Source organism: Cydia pomonella, chromosome 23, assembly GCF_033807575.1.
Source record: "Cydia pomonella isolate Wapato2018A chromosome 23, ilCydPomo1, whole genome shotgun sequence".
Taxonomy (NCBI): domain Eukaryota; kingdom Metazoa; phylum Arthropoda; class Insecta; order Lepidoptera; family Tortricidae; genus Cydia; species Cydia pomonella.
The window spans coordinates 4,601,242-4,627,547 of record NC_084725.1 but is presented as its reverse complement, the minus strand read 5'-3'; the positions used below and the strand labels follow the sequence as shown (position 1 = coordinate 4,627,547).

The following is a 26,306-nucleotide window of genomic DNA, read 5'->3' as shown; positions in this document are numbered from 1 at the left end:
ACATACAATGTATGCCCCTCTGCGGCATTTGCAAATAACATCTTCCTACCTCACCACGCAGTTGGTTAGCTCAACCCTCAAGCAATCAAGAACCGCATAGTTTTCGATGAAACACTTTGAGGTTTTAATATTTAGGTTCAATTTGTAGGTTTGGTCGTTATCTGCTTACTGAAATCTAAAAGTAACTTGGCTGAATGACTTTCAACTTTGAGTTGCATCAGTATTAATTGTTCTGTGATTCTCAAATCGTGGCGCGGGGGGAAAGGTGATAGCTGCAAAGAAAATTAACAATTATAATAGACAACAAGCTGTGCCCCAAAGGTTAGCACTCGTCAGGTTCTGTCTGTGGGGAGGATTCCCAAAAATAAAGTCCTTGTCCATCCCCAGTAGACTTAAGCCAGGAGCGCCCCGATAATATACCCCATTTCATTTACCATGGCGGGCACTTAAGACGGTCATTAGGCGTAAACAATACAAGTAGTGACAACAAAAGATACCCGGAAAACTTTTTTTTGCGCCATCGTGTCTAACACGTTTGTTTGTGTTATTATTTGACCACACGCTGGCTTTGAAGAGCAGAGTAAAGCAATTGTTAAACAATAGATCAACATTATGGTTCTCTTTGTGCAGTTTCAAGTGGAATCCCGCCAAGGTAAATGAAAAGGGTTATATCTCGCGCGCGAGATAGAACGCCCGTCTTTTTGTATAGTCTAGTTTTTAAACTGAGCTGCTCCCAAGAATCAGTTTTTAAAAACACAATTCGGAGGCGCCATATAAAGTGGTCAGAACGGTGTTCAATGTTTATCACATATCAATTCTAAGGTGTTAGCCAGTAGATTCATAATTAACAATCAGATTTGGCGCGTGGCACGCCAGGTAGATGCTGCCGCTGGGTAGTACAATCCATTATATATCTACTGCCTACGGCTATAGAGATGATAATTGACAAACATGAAATAGCGCCCTATTTTTATGGCCAACCGTTTGCGGTTTTAGACACAACATACTAAATATATTATTTTGATGAGCTCAGTTCAAAAATTTTAGAGTAATAATTAGAGCGAGACGCATAGTCTATTGCGCCAGAGAGATACTGTCGCGACGCTCTTCTGCTAAGCCTACAAAGATGTCTATATATTTTTATTGCAGCTTGTAACCTCTAGATCTCCACCACTACGTGCCAATATCTTTCATATAGATAGAAAATAAATGTCTGTTACGTTCAGTCCGCGCGTACAGTGATCAACAAAAGTAGACTGAGACCCTGTAAATATTAAATCTAAGTATAATAGTTTAACAAATATTAATTCAGATTAAATTAAATCATGCGCCATGTGAATGTGATGATACTTCGTATTTTTGTTGGTGACTGTCCGTGTATAGGGCTTTGGCTGAATTGTTTTCTAGACCAGTCAATGAAGTTCCAACGATAATTCTAGACCTATAAGTAAAACTGCCGAGTATGCGTAAAATTATTCCAAGGTAAAAAGGTATATTTAAACGGGATAGAATTATCGCGTATACAAAATTCATTGATTAAGGTATTCTAGATTTTCTTTAAGGCTTAGCAAATTGTAAATTTTATTATAATATTGTTTTATAATCTGTGGTCATTATGGTCTATAATGTGCATTTATCTATGATTATAATGATTTCAAATGAGTTATTTTTCGTGTGTTTTGTACAGTCAGCGTCAAATACTTTGTAGCAGTCAAAGTGGCCAAATAGTTCGGTACACCATACTAAATATATGGTGTACCGAACTATTTGGCTACTTTGGTTGCTACAAAGTATTTGACGCTGACTGTACTCTGGTGGATACACAAATGCAGCAGGTATTTTACTGGAGACAAAACAAAAATAACATAACAGTTACTAAAATATAATAAAACGAATCCCTAAGAGATTGTTCAGTGACATGAACGAGTAAAAGTTATCAAATTACAGAAAGAAAGAAGCATATTTTAATATAACAAATACATACCTGTAAGAAAAATAGGTCCCTTTGTTCAATAATATGGTCATTCAACATATTTAAATGCATAATATAAACAGTGTAATGACCTATCTGTTATCGATTGTAAGAATTTTGACTGATATTATATTAAATATGTCGGGCATCTGTGAGTTGTGATTTCTTAAATTTGTGGCTAGATCGGTACAATTCGTGTTGGGGTAGATGTAAAACTATTAATTTAAAAACGCTCAGTTGCACAACATTCATTAGAACTAAGACGTGTAAATAAGTGTAATATATTGTATGAGCATTCGGCATTCCATCAAAAGGTCTACTTTGTCGAGAATGTGACGCATATGGCGCATGGCAGCTACATAATTAACCTGCAGAAATCTGTATTATATACCATTAAATTTAAAGATTGATATCTTCTTAGGCTTAGCCAGATATCGGCTTTTTTTATGATACAGGAGGCAAACGAGCAGACGGATCACCAGATGGTAAGCGTATACCGCCACCCATGGACACATGCAACACCAGAGGGCTTTATCAGAAGTGTGAATAAATATCATCATCAACTGACCGGACTGGTCTGGCCTAGAGGGTCTGGCGAATCCCGGTAAAGTCATGTGTTTATGTGATGAGCATAGATATTTGTTCCTGAGTCATGGATGTTTTTCTATGTATTTATCGTTGTCTGAGTACTCACAACACAAGCCTTCTTGAGCTTACCATGGGACTTAGTATTTAGTATTTATTTATTTGCATAATCATGTACATTACATTACACAGATTATAATTGAAAAGTAAGAGGTATTGATACCCTGGTAGGGCATAGCAAATATCTTACATACCTACTAACATTAAATTTACATATTAAAGTCGAAATAATAATGAATCAAAACATTCATATAACAACGTAGTCACTTTGTGTGAGAATGACCCTATAATATTTATTTATCACGTACCCGCCGCGTATGTATAAGTTACTCTAAGATTTACAATTTGTGATATTGCTGCTCTCTGGTGGTAGAACATTGCAGTAATGCTCTCGTCAGTCAGTAGTCAGTGATCCCTATATGACACCGCTGAAGTTAGCAAGTAGTAGATACCCTACGCTATTTATCACTAGCGTGTCTCGAGAGTCGGCGTCTAGTCAACTCTATGGCTCGACGCTATGTTAGCGAAACTGCGCAGCGACGCCATTTTCCATAGCGCTTAGACCAGACTTGGACTAGACGCCGACGCTCAAAAGACCGCGGATCCACGTTATTAAGTGTTGAACTCTAATTATTAATTAATTAGAATTCAATACATACTGCGCGGATCCACGTTGCGGCATTCGATAAATTAATGACACAAATTATGGTTAAATTTAATGAACAACTTGTGCAACTAACGCGATCTAGCCACTAGATTGGAATATCAGTCACTATAAATTGTGTATAAATATTAATTTAATTCCTAGTCATTTTTATCTGAAATCAATAATTTCGGAAATACGTGCCAATTCATTATGTAAATTAAACCATCGTCTGCTACAGCTAAGATCAAAGATATCGATGCGGTCAGGGTGCCAGAAAATATATATACATCCTGTCTAGATTTACATTATTGTTTAGAAACCTGGGACTCAATATCTACACAACTATTTTCAATTACAATTACAATAATCGAGTCAAAAAAATCAGGACTGCCATCTTGAAATAAATTATTTATCTAAGGTTTTATGTACATATTTTCGGCATTTTGTTCCCATAGATATTTTTGATCGTGACTATAAATAATGTATTTAAGTATGTATAATAATATACACTGTTACGATCGAAGTGTGAACGCTATAGTTAACGTCTGAAATAATGTAATTTAAATGAGATTGTACCATAAATCGAATTTCATTAAAAAATACGGACTATGCCAGATTTTTATTACCTTACCCTTTTCCAGGCCGCACCATTCTATAAGGTTTCTCCAAATAATCCGAATATGTTTCAATCAATCCAGATTTTTTTTTATGATAGCGACAAACGAGCAGACGGATCACCTGATGGTAAGCGATTACCGCCGCCCATGGACACCTGCAACACCAGAGGGGTTGTAAGTGCGTTGCCGGCATTTAAGATGGGAGTACGCTCTTTTCTTGAAGGTTTGAAGGTCGTATCGGTCCGGAAATACCGCAGGCGACAGTTCATTCCACATTTTAGCTGTGCGAGGCAGAAAGTTCCTGGAGAAACGCAGTTTAGGACTGCCAACCATCTAAGTGGTGAGGATGGAAATGCTGTCGCGTAGGGCGATGGCGAAAGGAAGCGGCAGGGATTAATCCGAACAATTCCTCGAAACACTCCTCGTTGTACATGCGATAGAAAATGCAGAGCGAGGCGACATCTTTACGCAGCGCCAAGGAGTCAAGCCGATCCGAAATACGCTGGCAGTCGACAATTCGATTAACACAAACAATTACTTAGAAAACTGAATCTTGGTTTCTTTATAATAAGAATGAAAATCAGTTGTGCTTATTAAAGATATGACTTTTAATGTATTCCTCAGTGCATCATAAATATGAGAGTGCACCTTTCATGTAGCATATTTGTATGATTGAGCTCTTAACTTCTCGTCTATATATGTAAAATATCCAGATCTTGACCAATTTTGTAATTTTTTTGCATTTTCTCGGACAAATTCCATCATAATTAGTCCCTTTTCGGAATTATCCGACGGTTATCGACATTCGGAATTACCCGAATACACTTTTTTTTATATTCGATTTTTTTATCGAGCGTATTTTGTCATTGTGTAACACAGTTAACCTTTCATGTGCGTGGTGATTTAAAATCATGGATTCCAACCTCGGTTGTGCTGTATAGGAAAGAAATCGTCCTCGAAAAAATTCAAAATTCAGTCAGGATACTTATATCATCGCAGATAAGGTTATTTTGCGAAACAAGGTACGATTCGGCACGTCCGTGTGTTAGGGCCTTTAAAGTTGTTTGACGGTCGTTTTCTTTGCTTATAGCAACACTTGAGTAAACGTCAACGTCAAGACATCTAATTATGGAGTGTTTAATTAAAAGGAGTGAAATCTCTTAAGGGCCCTCCACACTCGTGCGCGAAGCCGCGAACGCGAGGGTGGATGGCCCTCGCTTCGATTTCGCAGATTGTTCACGCCTTCGCGCCTTATTCCCCGTTTTTTGTCGGTATTTGGCCCGCGTCAAAGGAGACGCGAAGCGCGAACTTGCAAGACTCCACACTCGCAATCGCTTCGCGTCGCGATTCGCTCACGAGTCGGTTAAACTGTCATAACCTTCTATGGCGCCTACTTGGTTATATTGGGTGCGAACTTGATCAACCAAAAATCAATTTGACAGTTCCCAGTTTGACTCATAGCCTTGCCGCAAACTAAATCCGATCAGCTGACGCTTCGGCGCCATCTTGCCGCGAACCAAACTGCGAAATCGCCGTGAAGTTGTGCGAGTGTGGAGTCTACGTCAACGTCGCGGTATATTCGCTCCGCGAAGTCGCGCATAGTCTGGACGGGGCTATATGGTAGGGCTGTCAGCTATAAATAATAGTTCGAAATCTCTCCAGAGTAGCGCTAGAGTAGCTAAGAACCTAGGCGTTATTGACGGAGTGAAGTGTGCTGTCTATGATTTGTTTTTTTTTGTTCAAGTATTCTAGGTATTGTTGCGCCACCTATTTAAGGTTTTTTGATGACACTTTTGGTACATGGAGATTCCATTCCTTACCTCCACCTTCCTCACATCTAATGTTTTTCCTTTGTGTTTTTCTTCCAACAGGCTGACGCAACGCAACTAGGAACAAAAAAAGTTTTGTACTATTTTGTACGGAGTTTGTTTCGCAGATCATTGTTAACGAAGAAAAAGAAAACGTCAGTGCTATTTATTCTGTCAAGTTTACATCCAGTCAACTGTCAGCCTAATTGTATGAAGGCTTGAATGTTTTGTTCGGGTATTTCGTTCAATTTCTTTTTTAATTAGTGAAATAATCGAGCGAGCGAGTTTCTTACAATGCCATCGAGGAAACGGTTTACGAAGTGTGAAATATGTGGCAAGCGAGCCACTCGAGAAAATCACGAAAAAAGGGCTTTTATGGCGAAATTTCCCTTGGATGAAGACCGGTAAGTATTTAGATACTTTTAACAGCAGGCTAGAAACACATCGAAATTTTACATTTTATATTCTTTTTTTTCGTTGTTAATTAGGGATGCACAGACTGGTATTTGACCCTAAAAGTTGGCCAAAAATATTTTTAAGTTCCAATGGCCTCTTAACCATTTGTTATTTAGGTTTTAGCGTTAAGAAGATAAAAAAAAGACATTATAGACTTTCATCTTTTATTGGTAATTTTCTTCAAAGCTTAGATTGGCAATGTCACTTTCTATCAATAAATTCAGGACATCAGCAGAAAGTGGGTGTTTTTTATTTATTTTTCCTGGTTCTCATGCCTGTCAGGACAGGATCAGATGTTAATAGCAGTCTGTTCAAAACATCTGCGTTGCAAACCCGGGAAAACTTCCGTGTATAGTTCTGTCGGACACACGGAGAAAAAAAATCACCAAAAATAGAGGGGTGCATTAGGGTGGCTATTTTGGACTTTATATTATTAAGGAAAGTCTATTCAATAACATACCATTCAAATGTTTGCTGGGAAATGCTTGGAATCTAATTAAAACTTCCAATGTTCTTGAAAAACTTGTCTTTTCATATAAAATTTCTCGATACACACTTCTGAAGAGTATTAATAAAGAAAATCAATTAATTATTAAGTAAAATTTAGTGTTAAATAAAATACATACCTGGTTCTTCATAATCCATATTAAAAACCAACACAAAACTGGCCGATCAAGGAATAACAAATATTTGAAAACAATGAAATTTGAGCGCATCGAACAATCACGCGGACACTTTCGGCGAACGGTAACTTTCAACTAAGCCTTGGCGGGTGGTGGATGGCCTTAGCACGTGGTATTTTTTTAATGTGTGGAGGGGTTATCCTAGTTTTAAGAAACAATGGTTTAGATGGGATACAGCGGAAATAAAAAAAAATGGATTTTGGCCAGCTTTTGAGGCACAATACCTGTCTGTGGGATGTACTAAAACTATCGTTAACTGTATGTTTATTTGGATATCAGTGTAAATAATTAAATAAAATATGTGAAATTTCCTGAGAACTTGCATGAAATATGACCATAATTAATTTGTCGAAGATTGTCAGTGGAAAATTATCTATCTATTTTGTGTTGCCGACCCTAACATCCCCCCCTCCCTCATTGAGTCATTATTATATGAATGGTAATATTAGTATATTAATGGTCATTGCTTGGAAATAGCTTTGAACAGAAGCAAATGGATTGAGTTGGAGGAGGCCTTCACCCAAAGAGGGGTTCACCACTAAGCAAAAGAAATAAATGTAAACATAGAAATGTTAACCAAATTTAGTATGAATAAATGGCTTATTTATAGTTAGGGAGGCGAGGTAGCTAAATGGCGTAATTCAACGGCGCCGTCGAGACCTATCAAAATCGAAAGATAAAATAATTTCGAAAAGAAAAGCTCGTATGGTAAAAACCATTTTAGCGGTGGGTTTGGCGTGCACGGTTTTTCAAAAATGTTAAAAATAATCAGTTACTTGGGCATTCTCGAGCGCGTCAGATATTCATACTACGTATGCCCCAAGTGCCTCTGATAACAACGGTATACTAATCTGCCGGTTTGCGTGGTGGGGGTAGGAATATAAAGTAGTCAAAAATGCAAAAAAAAAAAATTACTCGAGCGCGTCAGATTTTCGGAAGGGGTGTTAAGTAGGCCCCAAGGAAGCTCCCTTTAAAAAAACTGACGATTTCGGCGTGACGATAAGTTACGATGAATTTTTGAAAATGCAAAAAAAAAAAGTTTTTTTGAAATACTCGAGCGCGTCAGATTTTCATAGGGGAGGTTTATCTCGGTATCCTGAAAGCATATTTTCTTAATCTGACAGAAATGTTGGTGGGTTCTCTTAATCTGACCGAAAAAGGTTTTTTGGTCTCTTTTTTTCCTTTCTTTCTCCTTGATAAAACGGGGATTTTAAGAATGACAATAAAGCGATAGATGCAACCAACGTAAATGTAGATGAAATGTAGATGTAATGTTGTTTGGATATCACAACGATCGGACCCTACATCAGCGAGCGCTTTTTGAAAGATCTCAGATTTTCTCAAAACATCAAAAGGTCTCTTTTTGCCTCGTTTATACAATGCTGGATTAAAATCGCATCCTGTTAAAGCGTGGAAAGCAGGCAGTGCGCGTGAAAGCATTGAGCCTAACTGAACTAACAGTGCCGAAACATCTATATAGCGACGTGCATTACCGACTCCGAGATCCATCCACACTTTAACCGATTCGTTCAAATGCTCCACATTGGCCAACACAATGACCAGAATATCTGTGTCTGATGTTCGAATGATTGTTGTAGAACCTTGTAGCAATTGACATGCAAGGAAAACTGTCTTCGTGTCGGCTTCTTCGTGACTTGAGCATGAGAGCTTATCATCGATTGTTCTCTGCACTATTCCATCGACGACTTTGAAGACGTAGCACAAGTCGTGGTTCAAATAGATTGTTTTGTTGCGAATAATAACGGCCATCTCTTGACTATTCCAATAATCAATGAAAAACTTGACTAGAGCTTCTTTGAACTTGATATTTTTCAAGTCCTTCGCAAAGTCTACTAATCGGATTTGCTGAGGACCGCTGATGTGGTAGTCCTTATCGTCATTCATTCGTATTCGTATTCATTTATTCGTATTCGAAAATTGTCGAGAAGCTTTAGAAAAAAAAAAATTTGACATATAATAAAAGTCACATAATTTAATCATCGTTATTTCATATCAATTCTTTTAACACCCTCAGTTTTCGAGATATACTCAAAAAGCCGGGAGTTTGAGTTTTTATGATGCTTCAAGTCAAAAAGTTTTAACTTGGGACAAAAATGTAAAGAGACCTTTTTTGTGTAAAATAAAATTACCTTTTTTGTTTATTTAAACTTTTTTTTTGTAAAATGTATCGTTCGCGACTTATATGCCGCAACGCGTTTTTCGGAAGACGAAATGGCTCCTCCACACTTCCGGTCATGCGGAAACCGGCAGATTTTGTATTTTTAGTAAGTTTTAGATTATATTCTTCAAAATAAAAAAAATAAAAATCGCGCTCGAGAATGCCGGATTAACGTTTTTTTTTTACAAGTTCGCGACCCTATAACTCGGCGGCGTCAAGGACTTATCGTCAGATTAGTTAAATTTAGTCTTAAAACACTAAAATCTACCCCCAATATCTTAATCTGACGCGCTCGAGTATTTCAGACTATCGATTTTTTTTTACTAATCTGATCGTCTATCCTAGGCGCGCGTCACTACATATAGAGCTAAATACTTTACAAGGTTGTTCTATTAGGTCTAAGGTATCTCTCATATCTTAAACTGCCACGCTCGAGTATTACCGAAAATTCCCCTATTCGCCTCCCTAACTATTAGTTATTTAATTGGTCATTCTTTCACATTTTTTTTATCTAGTAATATTTTAACCTAAAATGTAAGAAAATTAATCTCTGTTTTTAGGGTTCCATACCCAAAGAGTCAAATGGGACCCCATTACTGAGACTTTGCTGTCCGTCTGTCACCAGGCTGTATTTCATGAACTGTGATAGCTAGACTGTTGAAATTTTCACAGATGATGTATTTCTGTTGCCGCTATAACAACAAATACTAAAAACAGAATAAAATAAATGTTTAAGGAGGGCTCCCATACAAGAAATATAATTTTTTGCCATTTTTATAAATAATAGTTCGGAACCCTTTGTGCGCGAGTCCGACTCGCACTTGGCCGGTTTTTTATGATAAATAAAAAATATATAGGACATTATTACACCAATTGACTTAGACCCATAGTAGGTAAGCTCAATATGGCATGTGTTGTGGGTACTTAGACATCGATATAGGTATATACCTAATATATAATATTTATAAATACATATAAAAAAACACCCATGACTCAGGCACAAATATTCATGCTCATCACACAAATAAAGGCCCATACCAGGATTTGAACCTGGGACCATCGGCTTCATAGGCAGGGTCACTGCCCACTAGGCCAGACCGGTCCTCATGATTAACACTTAACAGACATATAAATACATAAAAAGTAAGAGCATTGATAAAGGGTTGTTGATAACTGGATGCCAAAAAACATGATTTATAGATGCATATTAGCACTAAATAATCAGTTCATCATCTCATTAGCAAACTCTTGGAATATAAACTGTAGATAACAATATACATAATGGATATATACAGATGATTACTATAACTAGCTTATATCTAAAATAGGCCCTTGAGGCATTGCACCAAGGATGCTGGCGGCATTTCCTCGTTGTATCGCAATACTGATACGTTGTGCGAGGAAGCCGCCAGCTCTTCGGTCACCAGTTATGTCAACCAGACGTTTCGCGATTTCTCCAAAAAACTTGTGCGCGCTGGGACCCCATGGACCTAGAGTTTCAACGCCAAATGGTACAAAATGGTACTCTCTACCGAGGCTCTTATATTTATTACGTTTCAAAATTTCGGCGCTTTCCGCCGCTGCGCCCGCTTTTACATTAGTCCGTTGGAGGTGGGACGGTGCCAGTGTGTCTACGCAGGTAGCATCCCACACTAACATCCGTCCCAAGCTCCAAGGAACCAAGGACACCCCATCAGGCCTCTTGCCATCATCCCTGATAATGCCAGTTGGCTCAAGAAGAGCAGGCACATTGATGGTGGCAAGAGATCGACGGATTATGTCATTAAGCGACGCATGTTTTGAAAAACGACCTGCACTTTTTTGACAAGATAATCCATGGTGTCCCAGTCGGTCCACGTCCGTGCCACAAGAGCATGTATGTGGTGTACATACCGAAACCCCGAGTCGCAAACCAGTCGCCAGTCTTAGGGAGATCGGATCCAAGAAAGTACCAGTATTAGGTGAAGGATGGGCATGTAGCCAGTAGCCGGCTTCCCGGGCTCCGACCGCCAAAAGTCTCACGTGATCTGGAATCTGGACCTGTACAGTTGTTAACTGTAGATAAAGTCATATTTGTCTAAAGCTGTACCTATGTTTTCAGATGCAGGCAGTGGGTCAAATTTGTTGGGAATGAAGACCTGATACATCTTCCTATAGAAAAGCTACATTTATTGAAGCACGTATGTGCAGATCATTTTGAAAATAGAGATTTTAATAAAATAAAATCTCGACTTAAAAAGTCTGCCATACCTTCAAAAAATTTAAAAGCTGTTCCACTTCCTGATGAAATGCTGCTTGATTTTCCTAGTCATGTTTATTCAAACATTGGCATTGCCACGAATCAAAACCCTCGGGCGATATGTGACAATGAAGTTTCACTATCCCAAGTAGAGGCCATTGCTGGACCTAGTAACTCAGGTAATTGTTAACTTTTATTTGGACATTTTACATTTAGATAAAAAGGATTTTATAAGGTTATATGTAACTTGCAATGTATGTAAGTATGTACCTGACTATGTTTGTACAGGTCCAATCCCCCCTCTTCCCGCTTTCCGATGTAGCTGAAGATTTTCATACTTACATATGTAAGTCTGATGGCAATGCCATATTATTATATGGTACCATCGAGCTGATCTGATGATGGAGACAGGAGGTGGTCAAAGGAACTTTGTGAAAAAACAACGAACATAATTGTGTTTGGGGTTGCTAGAATTGTCTCAATGAGTATTAGTTGCCTGTGGAAAGAAAAGTACAGAGAGTGATAAAAGCTTGTATCAAAATGAAATTTTTGACATATATCGTAATTCTATTTTTATACTTTAAACAGCATTTCCCAAACTGTGGGTCGAAACCCAGTGGTGGGTCGTGCGCGAATATTATATGCATATATGCCAAATAGTGATATTGTTCAGGTGGGTCGCTGATGAATATCAGCTGAATTTTTCCAAATCTTATTGGACCCTATTAGATCCACAATTACCAACGGGTCCCGACGTCGGGTCCGATGTCGGGCCCGATGACTCTTGCAAGGTTCATTTTCCGATTCACGTAGTATTGAATATTTATGAAATATCAGAACATCATTAACAATATTTGAAAGGAAAAAGTTTAAGTATTTAAATATCAAACGTTAAATATTTTTGGCACTAACTTAGTCTCAAATATTTTTTACATTTCTATCTTTATCACATTTAAATGATGTTATCGTTGTTCTACTACTTCGTGAAATAGAAAACGATCCTTGCAAAAGTGCCGGTGACCACGTGGATCCTATAAGCCCTATAATGTTTATTAAAAAATTGATGAAACAATTAGAAGAATAAAAAAAAGAATAAAAATTTATTCAGGACGCTTGAACAACAAAAAAAATTAACAATAATATGTCATAAAACGGGTTAAAACGTCACTGAAAAACTGAAAAATAGGTTTCCAATCAATTATAGACAATAAAGATTCACTACCCCAAGTAGAAGCCATCGCTAGGCCTGGCGTAAAAACATTTTCAGTATTTTTACCAGACTTCGTCAGAAGGAGGATAATGTTTTTCGAGCATATGTATGTATGTCCATTTCTTTGGCACACCCTACAGGCCAAAGGGTTGGACGGTTTTTTACATATGAGGTGTTAAAAAATTCGTCAGAATACTGTTAATTAAAATACCGGTGTCTTGGATAAAGTTACAAAATTTAAACTCAGGAATGCACCGTTGGAATTAACGGAGTTTGAAAAAAACGGTGTAGTCTGCCAAACAAAATTGTCTGTAAATAAGAAAAAACCTTCCTTTTGAGTTCTAGTACTATCTACTACTATATTTTCTCTGTCTGTGTTGGAAATGTGACAGTCTATTAACAGATTGTAATTTTGACACAGGCATAGGGTCGAAATTCTTTTCGTTGTCTTGTTTTGGGCCACTCTGACACGCTTGTATTTTTGTATTTTATCAAGTAAATAATTAAAGACGAGTGCTATTGCATGTCTTTTTAGCTGTAGATAACATTTACCATGATAAAACATTAATTTCATCTCACACAAAAAGCTACACTCCGTCACATTTTTGGGGACAAAAAAAAAGACAACGAAAAGAATTTTGACTCCCTAGGTGAATGCATAATTTTACTCTGTTACCCGTTGAGCGTCGAAACGCCAGGATGTAGATATTTAGAATTAATTAAATAAAATCCATATAATCCGTTTACATATTTTTATTTCAACAAAAAATTGTAGATTGTGTGACAAGGGAGCAAAATGGCATATTATGAATCCTGAACGTAGCGAAGCATTTAATAATTACATTCTGAGTGTAGCGAGGTATTCTAAAATGGAATCCTAGCGTAGTGACGGATTCAAGTGTTAACGTCTAAGGGTGGTATTCCACCTATTCAATTTATTTGTCCAATGTGTGTTGCGTCTCACATTTTGCTTAATAAGAGAGTGAGACGCAATGACATTGGACAAAGAAATCGGATAGGTGGAATACCACCCTAAGGTGGAAATATTTTTTCTACCACGTGATAAATGTACAAATTTAATGTAACCTAAAAAGTATGCAAAAAGAAAAAAGAAGAAAAGTGTCACTTTGATCCCTCCTAGTAGGGAAGAAAAGTGCTACTTTGATCCTTCCTAGTGGGGAAGAAAAAGCCCCTTCCCAACGAGGTGTTGTAAAAAAAAATTGGGTCCACATTAAGCCCGACCACGTATTAGTCCACTCATAGAACTATCCACTATATAACATACAACTATATTTTTCCAAATCCTGACAAGTATCCAGAACAATTCAAGTCATGGGTCATCACTCTTGTTGGTGGCAAGTTGGAAAAATCATCGGATTATGAACACTACAAGCACAGGCTCATCTGTGATAAACATTTCAAGTATGCAGACAAAAACCGCAACAACCCGTTAAAAAGAATAGCAGTATAAGATGCCCGAAGGACAAACTGTCCAGAAATAGGAGGAGAAATTTGATTATTTGGTGGATTTTACGATGGCCGCCAACATATAGACTGATAGGCAGGGGTCGGACAAAAAGTGCGGATGACGTAAAAATGACGTAATCTTGCACACAGGTGATGTTTGAGTTTGTATTTAAACTTCCGTGTGACATGTAGTAACAAAGTAGTATTAATGAAGTAACAAAATAATCGTAAATAAATCCATGGAATTAATAATACAGGTGGTAGGGTGATGTAGTGAATAAAATAAATTTCACGAAACTGTTACCATAAGGTATAATTATTTGAAATTAGTTAGAACAAGTCTGTGGGATTGCCACAATATTCGAGTAAAGATGACATTTTAGAGCGTTTTCTTATACATTAGTAAATATAAATTTTAGCTAAATATAATCGTGAAGATACAATAGCTAAACAATAACGAAGTCAATTTATTGTTCATCTGATTGACAATGTGTCAGTCAAAAACGTACTTACTCATTTCAAGTGGCGATATCGTTTAATAAAGAGGTTGATAAATGATAAGTGATAATTGTTTATGAAAATCAAAAATACTATTTGAAATCATCCTATAAGTGGTTTGACGTCATCCGCACTTTTTGTACGACCCCTGCTGATAGGTAATGGACAAATCTGTCAACATAAGTAATGGACAATGATGCATATTTTTACAGAACCACGGAATGTTGATGACTTGGAAATTTCGCAGTCTAGTCAGCCAAACAGTAGTGAACAAGCCTCTACCTCAAACTTCCAACATGTTTCTAATAAAGCACCACAGCAGGCTACATTACCATTATCTAATACAGGTAAGAAATAATACTTATTAACAGTAAAGGGCTCTTCCCCCTCTTCCTTCTCTCCATACAAACATTCGAAAAGGGGAAACAAATAACGCTACCATAGCTTTCACTTGGAAACCGCCGGACGGAAGCCGTGGCGGGCGCCCTGTACACTCTTGGCAACGGACTGTCCTAAGTGAGCTACGAATGGTTGGGTTGAGCTGGAGTGAAGTCAGAAGACGAGATGAAGATAGGAAGGCGTGGCGCGAGCTGGGGTGCTTTAGGACAATAATAACAGGTATCCCCCTTCACTTAACCCTTTTTGATTTTCTAATTATTATAAGTTAAAAATTCGTTAAAAGTTAAGACGAAGAGTATAGCTGTGGTTAACATACATCAAATCATGTAAAAATATTTTTCATAAATATTATCCAGAGACGAAAATGGGGATTATGTATGAAAAGACAGTTTCTGGGTGGTCATTTACTTTCGTATTACGATTGTCAGGATAGGGGCATGTGTATTTTAGTTACATTAAGTTACCTATATTCTGGCAAACACAATTTGTCAGTAAGTAAGAACAAAGAAAACGATAAGTACTCCTACCTTTTCTTTTGGGTTCTAGTACATTTATTAAATTTACAGCCTTTTTCTACTGATAGAAAAGAAATGGCTTGCCAAATTATAGTTTAACATTGTACTTGACGCGGGGAATGATCATCCCTATGAGAGTTTTTTTTATTCCCCACCGTGAAGTATGTTTTATGGTGGGTAAACAATGAACCCGACCAAATTGCGTAGGTTGTGTTATGTTGTCAGGAATCTTAAAACCATAGAGGTAATAATAATAAGTATAAGCAGATGTCAGAAAGCACTATGATTGTTTGTCCTTTTCACAGTTTTTTTTTAATGAGTAACAAACAGTCATTCATTAATCAGTAAATTAAGCAGCAGTAAATAGACCTATAGTTTCCTTAATTTACATATCAAACATTTTAACTATTGCACTTTTAAATACTTACAAAAAAAATCGTATATAAATTCATCTTTAGGGTTCCGTACCTCAAAAGGAAGAAACGGAACCCTTATAGGATCACTCGTGCGTCTGTCTCTCTGTCAGTCTGTCACAGCCTATTTGCTTCGAAACTACTGAACCAATAAAGTTGAAATTTGGTACATATATGTAAATCTGTGACCCAAAGCGGGACATGTAACTTAAACAAATGAATATTAAACCTTAGGGGCCACTTTTGGGGGGTAAAAGAGAAAATTAAAAATAAAAGTTTTTAAAAATGTATTGTGTTAAATATCAAATTAAAGGGTTCATTGTAGGAATCTCAAATATATATATTTTTTATAGTTTTTAGAGAATTAATTTCGAAGTTATTCAAGAAAATGGGCAAATAATGACAATACACACACCCCCCCCCCCCATTTCCGAAACTACAGGGTCTAAATCTTTGAAAAAAATACACAAGAACAGGCACACATTAAGGCAACCAACACAAACAACAACCAACTCTCGTGAAATTGAGTATGTTTGATAGTTACATAGAACTCCTCTGTTGTTCCGCTTTTTAGGAAATTGTTAAAAATAGCAATGGTTGGCTCAAAGGACTTAAGCGCCTTTAATGTCTATGGCGCTTAAGACTATTGGGAATTCGCGGTGATGACTTAACGAAGTCATTTTTTTTTTTTTACCCGACTACAGCAAAGCTAAAGCAGTATATTTGTAGATATATATGTATGTATATATGTTCATCTGTTTCCTCAAAAACTTCTAAGATAATCGAGCTGATCTGATGATTGGAGATAGGAGGTAGGAGGTGGCCATTAGACCTCTGTGATAAAAAACAATAAACCCGTCTATTTACTGTGGAAAGAAAAGTACAGTCAGCGATAAAATCTTGTGCAGGTTTTTTTTTCTACAAAAACCTTATTTTCAAGTAGACATTACAATGCCCTTATATTATGAACGTCAGATACAGCTACGCCGGCTCTAACACTCTCTCTCTTTCTCTCTAAAATATGTACCTACTTATTATAATTTCACAAACGAGGTGTCCTGCGAAACGCTTTTATTAGGCTGAATAAATAATCATGTCGTGCGTCATGCACATTTTTTGCCCTTATGCTATCCTAAGTCATGCATGAATAAGAAAATGTAGTCGGACCAAGATAACTCCGCATGGCAATTTTTTTAAATATGATGTGCTTAAAAGTTTAATGACACTCCTACTCTTTGTGCTATTAAAGGCGATGCAAAGTTATTTTAGACGACTCTAATAATTAAAGAATTTAATAGTACGATTTATTTTATCGACAAATCACCCCCCATAACGATGTTTTTTCTCAACCATTTTAAAAATGCAGCCCTTCAAAATATTATGGCGCCAAACACGACTGCACTTGGTTAATTCAAAGTTCAAAGTGTTTTTATTCGTGAGTATAGGTATTTCAAACTGATTACAGTGGTGGTAAATAAATATGTGTATCACTATACCCTGCCTGATAGCGTACAAAAACTTGAATAATTTCCTTACATACTAACATGCGAAATCTACATAAATACCTAGTTATTATCAAAACCCTAGTTAAGTCATGTCAAATCATAAGCATTAAAATTATACAGCAAAAATTCAGAAATAGTGTAAAAACAATTTTTAATTTAAAATGTCAATAGTTTATGCTTAAACTGATTTAGGGATAACATTCTAAAATGGACAGGCAATTTGTTATAAATCTTACTAGCTAAGCAGAACACACTTTTACGCATTAGGGCAGTATTTGCGGAAACAGGAAAGAGATTCTGAGGGTACCTGGAGTTTCTAGCAAATACCTCAGAGACCATCCTGAATAGTGTTGGGTTTGTTTTGATATACATCGCAATTTCAAAAATGTTGAGGCAAGGGAATGTAAGTATGTTCAGGTCTTTGAAATGTGGCAGTGGCACACAGCTATCTGTGGGGTGAATCCCCCCCCCCCCCCCCCCGAATCGCTTTCACACATTTCTTCTGTGCCATAAAGACGGCTTCCCTGTTGACTGAATTACCCCAATAGATGATCCCATAGCGCAAAGTAGAGGCAACGAAACTGTGATAGGTCATCATCACAGCCTCCGTACTAACTTGCTTGGACAGTTTGTACAAAGCAAAAGCATATTTATTTAATTTTTTACAAACTATCTCAGTATGAGCTGTCCAATTTAAATGATTGTCAATATGGACTCCTAAGAAATTTGTATTGCTTACTGATTCTATAACTGTTCGTTCATAATTGCAATCAATGGGTCTCATTACTTTTCTTTGATAAAAATGCATTACTTTCGTTTTATTTAGATTTATCATTAAATTATTTACCATATATGATAATGTACAGTCAGCGTCAAATATTTTGTAGCAGTCAAAGTGGCCAAATAGTTCGGTACACCATACTAAATATATGGTGTACCGAACTATTTGGCTACTTTGGTTGCTACAAAGTATTTGACGCTGACTGTACCATTATCTGTCCATTTACCTATCGCACATTTAAAAAATAATAATCATTCGATAGCTTATGAATTAGGGCATAAATTTCAAGCATAAATGTTACAGAGAATTTTCCACAAATACTCGAGAATTAATAACGAAGATAAAAATTGTCTTCTAAAATTTACTTTTTTTTTCGCTTTTTATCTTTTTTTTTTCGAAAACGAGGTCGTTGACCTCTACTTGTTTTATTCTTAAAAGACAGTACAAGTACAAAATGATAGCCCTAGTTAAAACATTTCACAAGTTACACTAGTCCAAACAAGACCTTCTGTAATGAGCATAAGCTTAGTTCTAAAGAATAATTGCCCGCCGCCCGAATTATCATTTGGAACTAAAGCAACTTAGTTCGGCGTACATTGCCACGAACTAGTCGGTCCACGGCCTATTCGATCGTGTGGATGGTAGTTTGGTAGTCCGTCTTATGTTCGTTAAGGACGCAGCTGTGTGTGACAGCGAGAAAGAGATATGCGGACCAAGGCCACGATCCGGTACACCCGTCTATTGTGGCCTTTAAAGTTGTTTGGCGGTTGTTTTTTTATTATGGTAGCAACACTTGAGTGAACGTCAACGTCAAGACATGTAATGTTTTACTTCCACTGGTGGAGCGAACAGACCCCCTATTTTAAAATATTTTAGTAATTGTTCAGTCTTGTTCTTCGTTTTGGTGCCTTAATAGCGATGCCCTGTTGTGAAAACCACCAGAAAATGCGTTGAGTGGAACCCTGTGTTCCTCCGCCTTGCTGTTAGAAGTAACTCCAGCTCTCTGCATTCGCTGTGTTCTGTGTTGTTTTTTGCGATATAGACGCTATTTTAGAATCTACTCTATTATATTTATGATACTTTTAATTAGGCAAGCCACTCAGTAAATCTGCTGCAATGCCTAAACTATGTGCATTTGGCTGTAAAAACAATAGTAAGTTGAAGTTGTACAAGGTATGGTAATACATTATTAATTTACAAAAAATATATTTAAAAGAAAATTAACGTACGTATAGTATAAAGTTCCATATCTACTCCATGCATGGTATTAAAATATGATATATAATACTTATTTTGACATTTTACATGTAAATAAGCCAAACACAGATAATACCAGAAGTGTGAACTATTTTCAGAAGTAATAACCCATCGTTTTCCAAATCCTGACAAGTATCCAGAACAATTCAAATCATGGGTTACTCTTGCAGGAGGCAAGTTGGAAAAATCATCAGATTATAAATACTACAAGACCAGGATCATGTGTGATAAACATTTCAAGGATACAGACAAAAACCGCAATAACCGGTTAAAAAGAATAGCTGTGCCTTCACTCTTTCTAACTGGTAGGAACATATGTAGCGATTAGGGTCTTAACTTTTTTACCACCATTCAGTGGCGTAGCTTTCTGCACCGGATGCCACCCTTGCTAGCTATGCCACTGCCACTATTGACTGGATAAAAAAAGTCAGTATATTCTTGCTCCACACACCGTGACTTTATATCAAGTCAACACTATGGCTGTTTGTCTACATGCTTTGTGTTGATGACACCTTATTACTTAATTGACATGGTGGCAAAAAGATTAAATTCTTTTATATAAATTTACCTTGTGGGCAAATTTATAGACAATTCCATATAGGCATTGAAAGAAAAAAATTATAAAAAAAATAATATGGGGTCCTTCAAAACAGGAGTGTACAGGTTTTTAAAGGGTTGGCAACGCGCATATAATCCCTCTGGTGTTGCAGCCTATGGACGCCTGCAACTCCTCTTCTTTCTTTTCATCCTGTTACCTCCTGCGGGGGTGTAGGGCTCGAACCAGTTTCTTCCACTGACTCCGGTCCTGGGCAGCTTGGGTAGCCTCCTCCCACCCCCTCCCCAATCCACCCAACTCTTGCTCCATGGAATGGCACCAAGTAGATTTAGGGAAGATTCTTCAGGATTTTTGATCGAAATAACTCGTTTTTATTTACTTTGACAAATCTTGATCTCGAAAGTCTGACGGTCGAGATCTCGAAATACCTACTCAATTGCTATTCAGATTTTTGGCGCGAGATCTCGAATCGCCAATTTTGGCTCGAGAATTTCGAGATTGCTTTCCCTAAGTGGGACTAGGTCGATTTGTTTAAGACCGTAATATGTAATTATTCATTTTCTACTGATAGAATAAAAAGATTTATCATGTATTTTTATTCTGAACGAATGCGCTACTTGATACTGAAACAAGACGTTAATACTGACGGCAAGGGCGTAGCCAGCCAGCCGCAGAGGGGCATACATTGTATCTAACATTTGAGAGCTCAAATGTTAGATACGATAGATAGAATACAAGCCCCCTGCCTGTACCTGCCTACGCCCATGACTGACGGCCTACCCTACCGCGAAAACCGATACTCACTAATTGCGAGCATCTTTCTCTTTCACTCGAAGTAAGGCTAATTAGGTGACGGAGAAAAATGCCCACAATATGTGAACTTCGGTGTTCGCGGTAGGCCCTCTGTTTATCTGCCAAATCAACTGTCAGCCACTTGCCACATGACATTGTTTTCTTGGCAATCTTATTGTCAGCGTTGCCAGTGCGTATTATTTGTCTGAATTCGGAGCTTTTTAGCCTTTATCTTGGCGAATCTTTGCCGATTCTTGACAAAATCTGATCTTTCGGATCTTATGAAACGGTCTCCAAAAATTGGTATTTTTTTTCACATTTTCCTCCATAAATCAATTTTTTTCACTACTAAAAAATAATAAAAAATTGTTTTGGGATGGGCAATTAGAGCTCTTTTAAATGATACCCCACTTGGCCTACTCACTAAACTTTGAAATTTTGCCCTCTCTTCATATTGGGCATTTCCCATAGTAATTAAAAATAAAATAACAAAAAAATGATACTTTCAATGTGTTTGGGTTAGCGTTGTTCATAACTATTTCAAATCGATAGCTTAAGGGGTTCTCGAGATATTTAGCGGTGTGACAGACGGACGGACAGAGTCGCACCATAAGGGTTCCTTTTGTACCTTTTTGGTACGGAACCCTAAAAATCATGGAGGATGGAAAATATTTAGAAGTGGAAAAACATTTTCTCTATTTGTATAGACGAGTGTGAGCTATGCTTCCCTCTTAATCTTCGGTTCATTTTCGGTCTTTGTTATTACAATTTTACTATCTTTTGCCTGCAGCCTCGATTGGTACAAATAAGACGACTGCTACTCTTTCTCTCGAAAGATCTCTAGCGAAATTGCAGACTGAGGTTCACTCCGACCATCCGTATTGTAAGGAAAAATCACTGCAATCGCCATTTGGTAAGTCGTTTAAACAAATATATAGTTCGTGTCATCCACGATGACGCGCAGATTTGTCAAATCTAACCTTTAATAACATGACAATACGAGTGAAGGCACGCGTCTTCGTGAATGACACGATATATATTACATTACAGCCTACTTTCCAGCTTTGCTGGCCTGCCGGAAAAAAGCTATATCTTATACACAGTATTTATTTATTTTATTTAAACTTTATTGCACAATATAACAAATTAAGTACAAATGGCGAACTTAATGCCTAAAGGCATTCTCTACCAGTCAACCATCAGGCTAAACAGAAACAGTAGTACGTGCAGGCATTAAACAAAAAAAAAACATATTATTATTTATATTTACTTATTATGTTTATACTCAAAAGTGTTTATAAGCGCTGGTGGCCTAGCGGTAAGAGCATGCGACTTGCAATCCGGAGGTCGCGGGTTCAAACCCCGGCTCGTACCAATGAGTTTTCGGAACTTATGTACGAAATATCATTTGATATTTACCAGTCGCTTTTCGATGAAGGAAAACGTCGTGAGGAAACCGGACTAATCCCAACAAGGCCTAGTTTACCCTCTGGGTTGGAAGGTCAGATGGCAGTCGCTTTCGTAAAAACTAGTGTCTACGCCAAATCTTGGGATTAGTTGTCAAGCGGACCCCAGGTTCCCATAAGCCGTGGCAAAATGCCGGGACAACGCGAGGAAGAAGTTTATACTCAAGAGTGGCAAAGTAGTTTAATGCAAAATTTGAGATGAGAATAGATTTAAGTGATGACTTTGAAATTTGAATTTTAAATATACACCGTGTTTTTTTGATTTCCGTTAATTTCAAGGGTGCATTCCTGAGCTTAAATTAAGTAACTTTGTCAAAGGCACCGTACTCTAATTAACTCCATTTCGGAGATAATCAATAATTTAGTTTTATCTGATAAGGCCCTTACAGGCGTGTACACTTGTCTCAGGGCCTGTTTACATATTGAGTAGTGTTTAGTACGAGTTTATACATTTTGCTACTACTAGTAGACGTTCATTGGGGCCTTATAAATATTATTATAGAACATTAAATAAATATTATAGGACATTATTACACACATTGACTAAGTCCCACAGTAAGCTCAATAAGGCTTGTGTTGAGAGTACTTAGACAACGACATATATAATATATAAATATTTATAAATACTTAAATACATAGAAAACACCCATGACTCAGGAACAAATATCCATGCTCATCACACGAAGACATGCCCTTACCAGGATTTGAACCCGGGACCATCAGCTTCGTAGGCAGGGTCACTGCCTACTAATTTTTATAAAATGTTTTTCAACAAAGAGACACATCCAGATTGTTTATTACCTTTACAAGCTTTTATTTAACTTTCCCTGTTAGTATGTATGGGAAAAATATTGCTAGTTAAATTTGACCCACAATTGTCTCGATGAGTATTAGTTGCCTGTGGAAAAAAAAAGTACAGTCAGCGATAAAAGCTTGTACCAAACATGAAATTTTTGCCAAAAACTTATTTTAATGCTAAAAAAACGAAATATAGGAATACCTGCCTAGGTAGTATTGTAATAAGTTTTTTGTCAACAGACGTACAACCTGCAATAAAAGATGATTCTAGCAAAATAGACTGTGATGTTATGGAGACTGGTGATCCGGATACAGATGCAGATGCATTTGATGATGAGTTGTCGCCCTCGCCTGTACCAGGTATGTTTTTTTCATCACACTTGCTCGGAAAAGGTCTTATTTCATGCAGGTGTACTGAAGGACAAAGGCTTATTTTGTTCCCGTGGGAGTTACGGATTGTGAAGACAAAAATATATATATTTTCTTTAATAATGTCACTTATTAATACAAAGCAAGTAGTATAAATGAGTTTTAATTGTAAAATACTCACGTTTATAGTTTAATATTTTTGTTTATGTTTCAAATGATTTATTCTGATTAATTTAACAGCCGATTAAAATATTTTCAATCGTGGCTGAATGCCGAATAGGTCTGTGCTTTCGATGCCTAACCTGTCAAGAAATTATAAAATGGCGGACGAATGTTTGATATGTCACCGTATTTAAGAATTTAGTTTTTTCTTCGCAAGTGTGATGAAAAACATTGTGTGTAACTCTGGTAGTAAGAATATTGCAAACTCGGGTCTTTAATGCCCTACTATTACATCTAATTCATTTACCTAACCGTAAAGGGAAACATTCAGTGATGCATAAATAATCAGAGATAAACACAACATTTAAAAGAAAAACAGTTTGGCTAAATAACAAAACGAAGTTATACTGTAGTTATGGATCTATTTGATTGTTTCAGAGATTGCCAAGACACACGAAAAAGTTTTCTCGTGGCAGAGAACAGAGTTGATAGAAGCAGGTAATGTTAGCTTCACATACTCCTCAGATCATAGAAAGTACTAGATGGCTGACGGAGGCGTGGCGCGTGTCGCCGCGACATGGCCACATCGTGGCCATACCGGCCCGCCATAAGACAGTAGCAAATTAGCTGTCATTGAACAATGTGCGCGTCAATTTTATTGAAATGCCGAATTATAGCGTTATTTTGTGTCGAAATAGGAGTGCATCCAAAAACTATAAGGATCATGGAGTTACATAGTACATTTTTTTTCACGTATTAGTCAATAAAACCACACATTTTAACAAATAAATCCAGTGACATATGATTTTTCTGAGTCAGACCATGTTGTCATACAAACGCGTGGCAATTTGTCTATGCATTCTACATTGACGCTTTGGCATGGAAAACTATTTGTAGTGTCCTAAGCAACGGCGCAATGCATTAAACCGCTAACGATATTCACAGGGACATTATTGTTTCTTGGTACGACCGCCAACCGCTCCTTTCAATGACGCCGCGAAGTAGAGTGGTGCTCGTGCATATAATTGATCTTTGAGCGTTATCGATAAAAATGTTTGGATATAGTGTATACACACATTAAAAATAATTACTTTCATACGAAAGTAATTATTTTTCAAGTAAAATTTTACAATTATTTTATATGCACCTAATGTTTAATTTAATACTAATTAATTTGGATTAAAAATCGAAAAGGTAAGCCAAAAAATAAACTGATTTAATTAAGTAGGTACAATTGTACAAATGTTTTATTTCAGAAATAAAATAATAACAGTATTACATTTATGCTGGCCCCCCACACTAGGCATAGCCTGTCCTGTGGTGGATAATACGGTTTACAAGTAAAAAAAAAAACAATACTACAATTGAAAATATTAATATACAATTATTTAGAGTAAACAATTGAAAAAGAAACGGTGGTGAATGGAATTTACAGAGGTACAGTTTACAGTAAGTCAAAAAAGAAATATGTTCATGGTTGCAATTTTTTTCAGTTTCCCGAAAAATCCCAGTATTAACGAAAAATGGATAGATGCTACAGGAAGAGGGCCCTGACTGGTTTACTAGCGAGAAAAGTGTTATTTGTTCGGATCATTTTCAAGAAAAATGTTTCCAGTTACAGTTACAGATAGAATATAAATATGTTTAAAATAATAGTATATTGTATACTTAGTCGATCCAAAAGTTCTATCAGAAAGATTTTTACTGATAATTATGATTACTGTTTCCTTATTATTCGTACATTTGATATAAAAGCTTATTTAATGGTGCATTATACTTACTATATAACATGCTGGAATTGCTTTCAATTGGTGACGAAATATGCTATAATAAACTGAAACTTTTTTTTTTAATGAAGCGCTCGTGTCTAACGACAATCCGAAAGTAAACAATTTAAACAAACATTACATCAAATAATGACTAAAATTTAAACCAATTTGATTAGTTAAGCATAAACAAGCTTTCGCATCATGGTACATGTTTTTTTTTTTTAATTAAAGGCTTTGTATTACATTTTATCAGTAAAAACCTTTGTGAGAGAACTTATGGCTCAACTAATATACCTTACACGTACCTTACAATTCTTAGCTCGTAAATAAGGTCAAAAATTTAAAGGAATTACAATTAAGTCTATGGCAATTATTACTTAAAATAAAAATGTCAAAACTCTTAGGTCATTTTCAGAACATGTAAAATATCGATAGCTCTATCGAATTGTCCTCACTCTAGTGCCGCCGCTCTAGGCTCCTACACCGCGCGGTTTGGCCAATCACAGCGCGTGAGTTGGTTGTCTGGCCACGCCTTTAATGATGTGGTGGGGGACAGTTGGAGACAGCGAGACTCGTTGAAATTATGCTTCGTTATAAATCTCCTTACTTCTTATATCTATGACATACTCTCTCGTATATTCATATTCATTCATTTTCCATTCATTTAGGTACGGCAGGCGTGGCTCACTCCGCGATTTCGTTGTGTCGCTAAAGCTTGACCAGAAATAAATGATCATTGTCAAAAGGGCGCTGTTATTCTCATGTATAGAGTGACAGTTCAGTTTAGTATGAAAAATTTAGTTCCAATGAAATTCCGCAATATGGCGCGTGATCATATATTACTGGTCAGCCTTTGCAAGTACATGCGGCCCACACCAGGGCTATAACGGCGAATATCGAAGTTCGTTAATTGCGGGCATTTTTCTCTGTCAGTCTAATTACGTCTAACAATTAGTGGGAGTAAAAAAGAAAGATCCCCGCAATTTGTGAATTTCGGTTTTCGCGGTAGGCCTCCTGGTGACTAGCAGTAGTAGTTGCCGCGCACCGCTACGGACGCCTGCTCGGGCTGCGCCTTGTTAGGGAGTGAACCTTCTGTACGTTATA

The 26,306-nt window shown here is 37.0% G+C and overlaps 1 protein-coding gene across 8 annotated transcripts in view; it reads left to right on the top strand.

Moving 5' to 3' along the window:
- The first annotated feature begins 5,456 nt into the window (after positions 1-5,456).
- The window catches only part of LOC133530717 (uncharacterized), a 33,209-nt gene continuing 12,359 nt past the window's right edge, over positions 5,457-26,306 (top strand). Inside the window, exons 1-7 of one of the 8 annotated variants that reach the window (XM_061868741.1) lie at positions 5,457-6,092; positions 11,108-11,424; positions 14,633-14,767; positions 19,461-19,595; positions 21,429-21,551; positions 23,143-23,262; positions 23,872-23,931. In XM_061868741.1, coding sequence (XP_061724725.1) covers positions 5,983-6,092; positions 11,108-11,424; positions 14,633-14,767; positions 19,461-19,595; positions 21,429-21,551; positions 23,143-23,262; positions 23,872-23,931 — 1,000 coding nt within the window. In that variant the 5' untranslated portion in view covers positions 5,457-5,982. Of the gene's footprint in view, positions 6,093-11,107; positions 11,425-14,632; positions 14,768-18,660; positions 19,207-19,388; positions 19,596-21,428; positions 21,552-23,142; positions 23,263-23,871; positions 23,932-26,306 lie in introns of those variants that run through there. The other 7 variants (XM_061868740.1, XM_061868742.1, XM_061868743.1 and 4 more) reach the window with 7 other exon arrangements.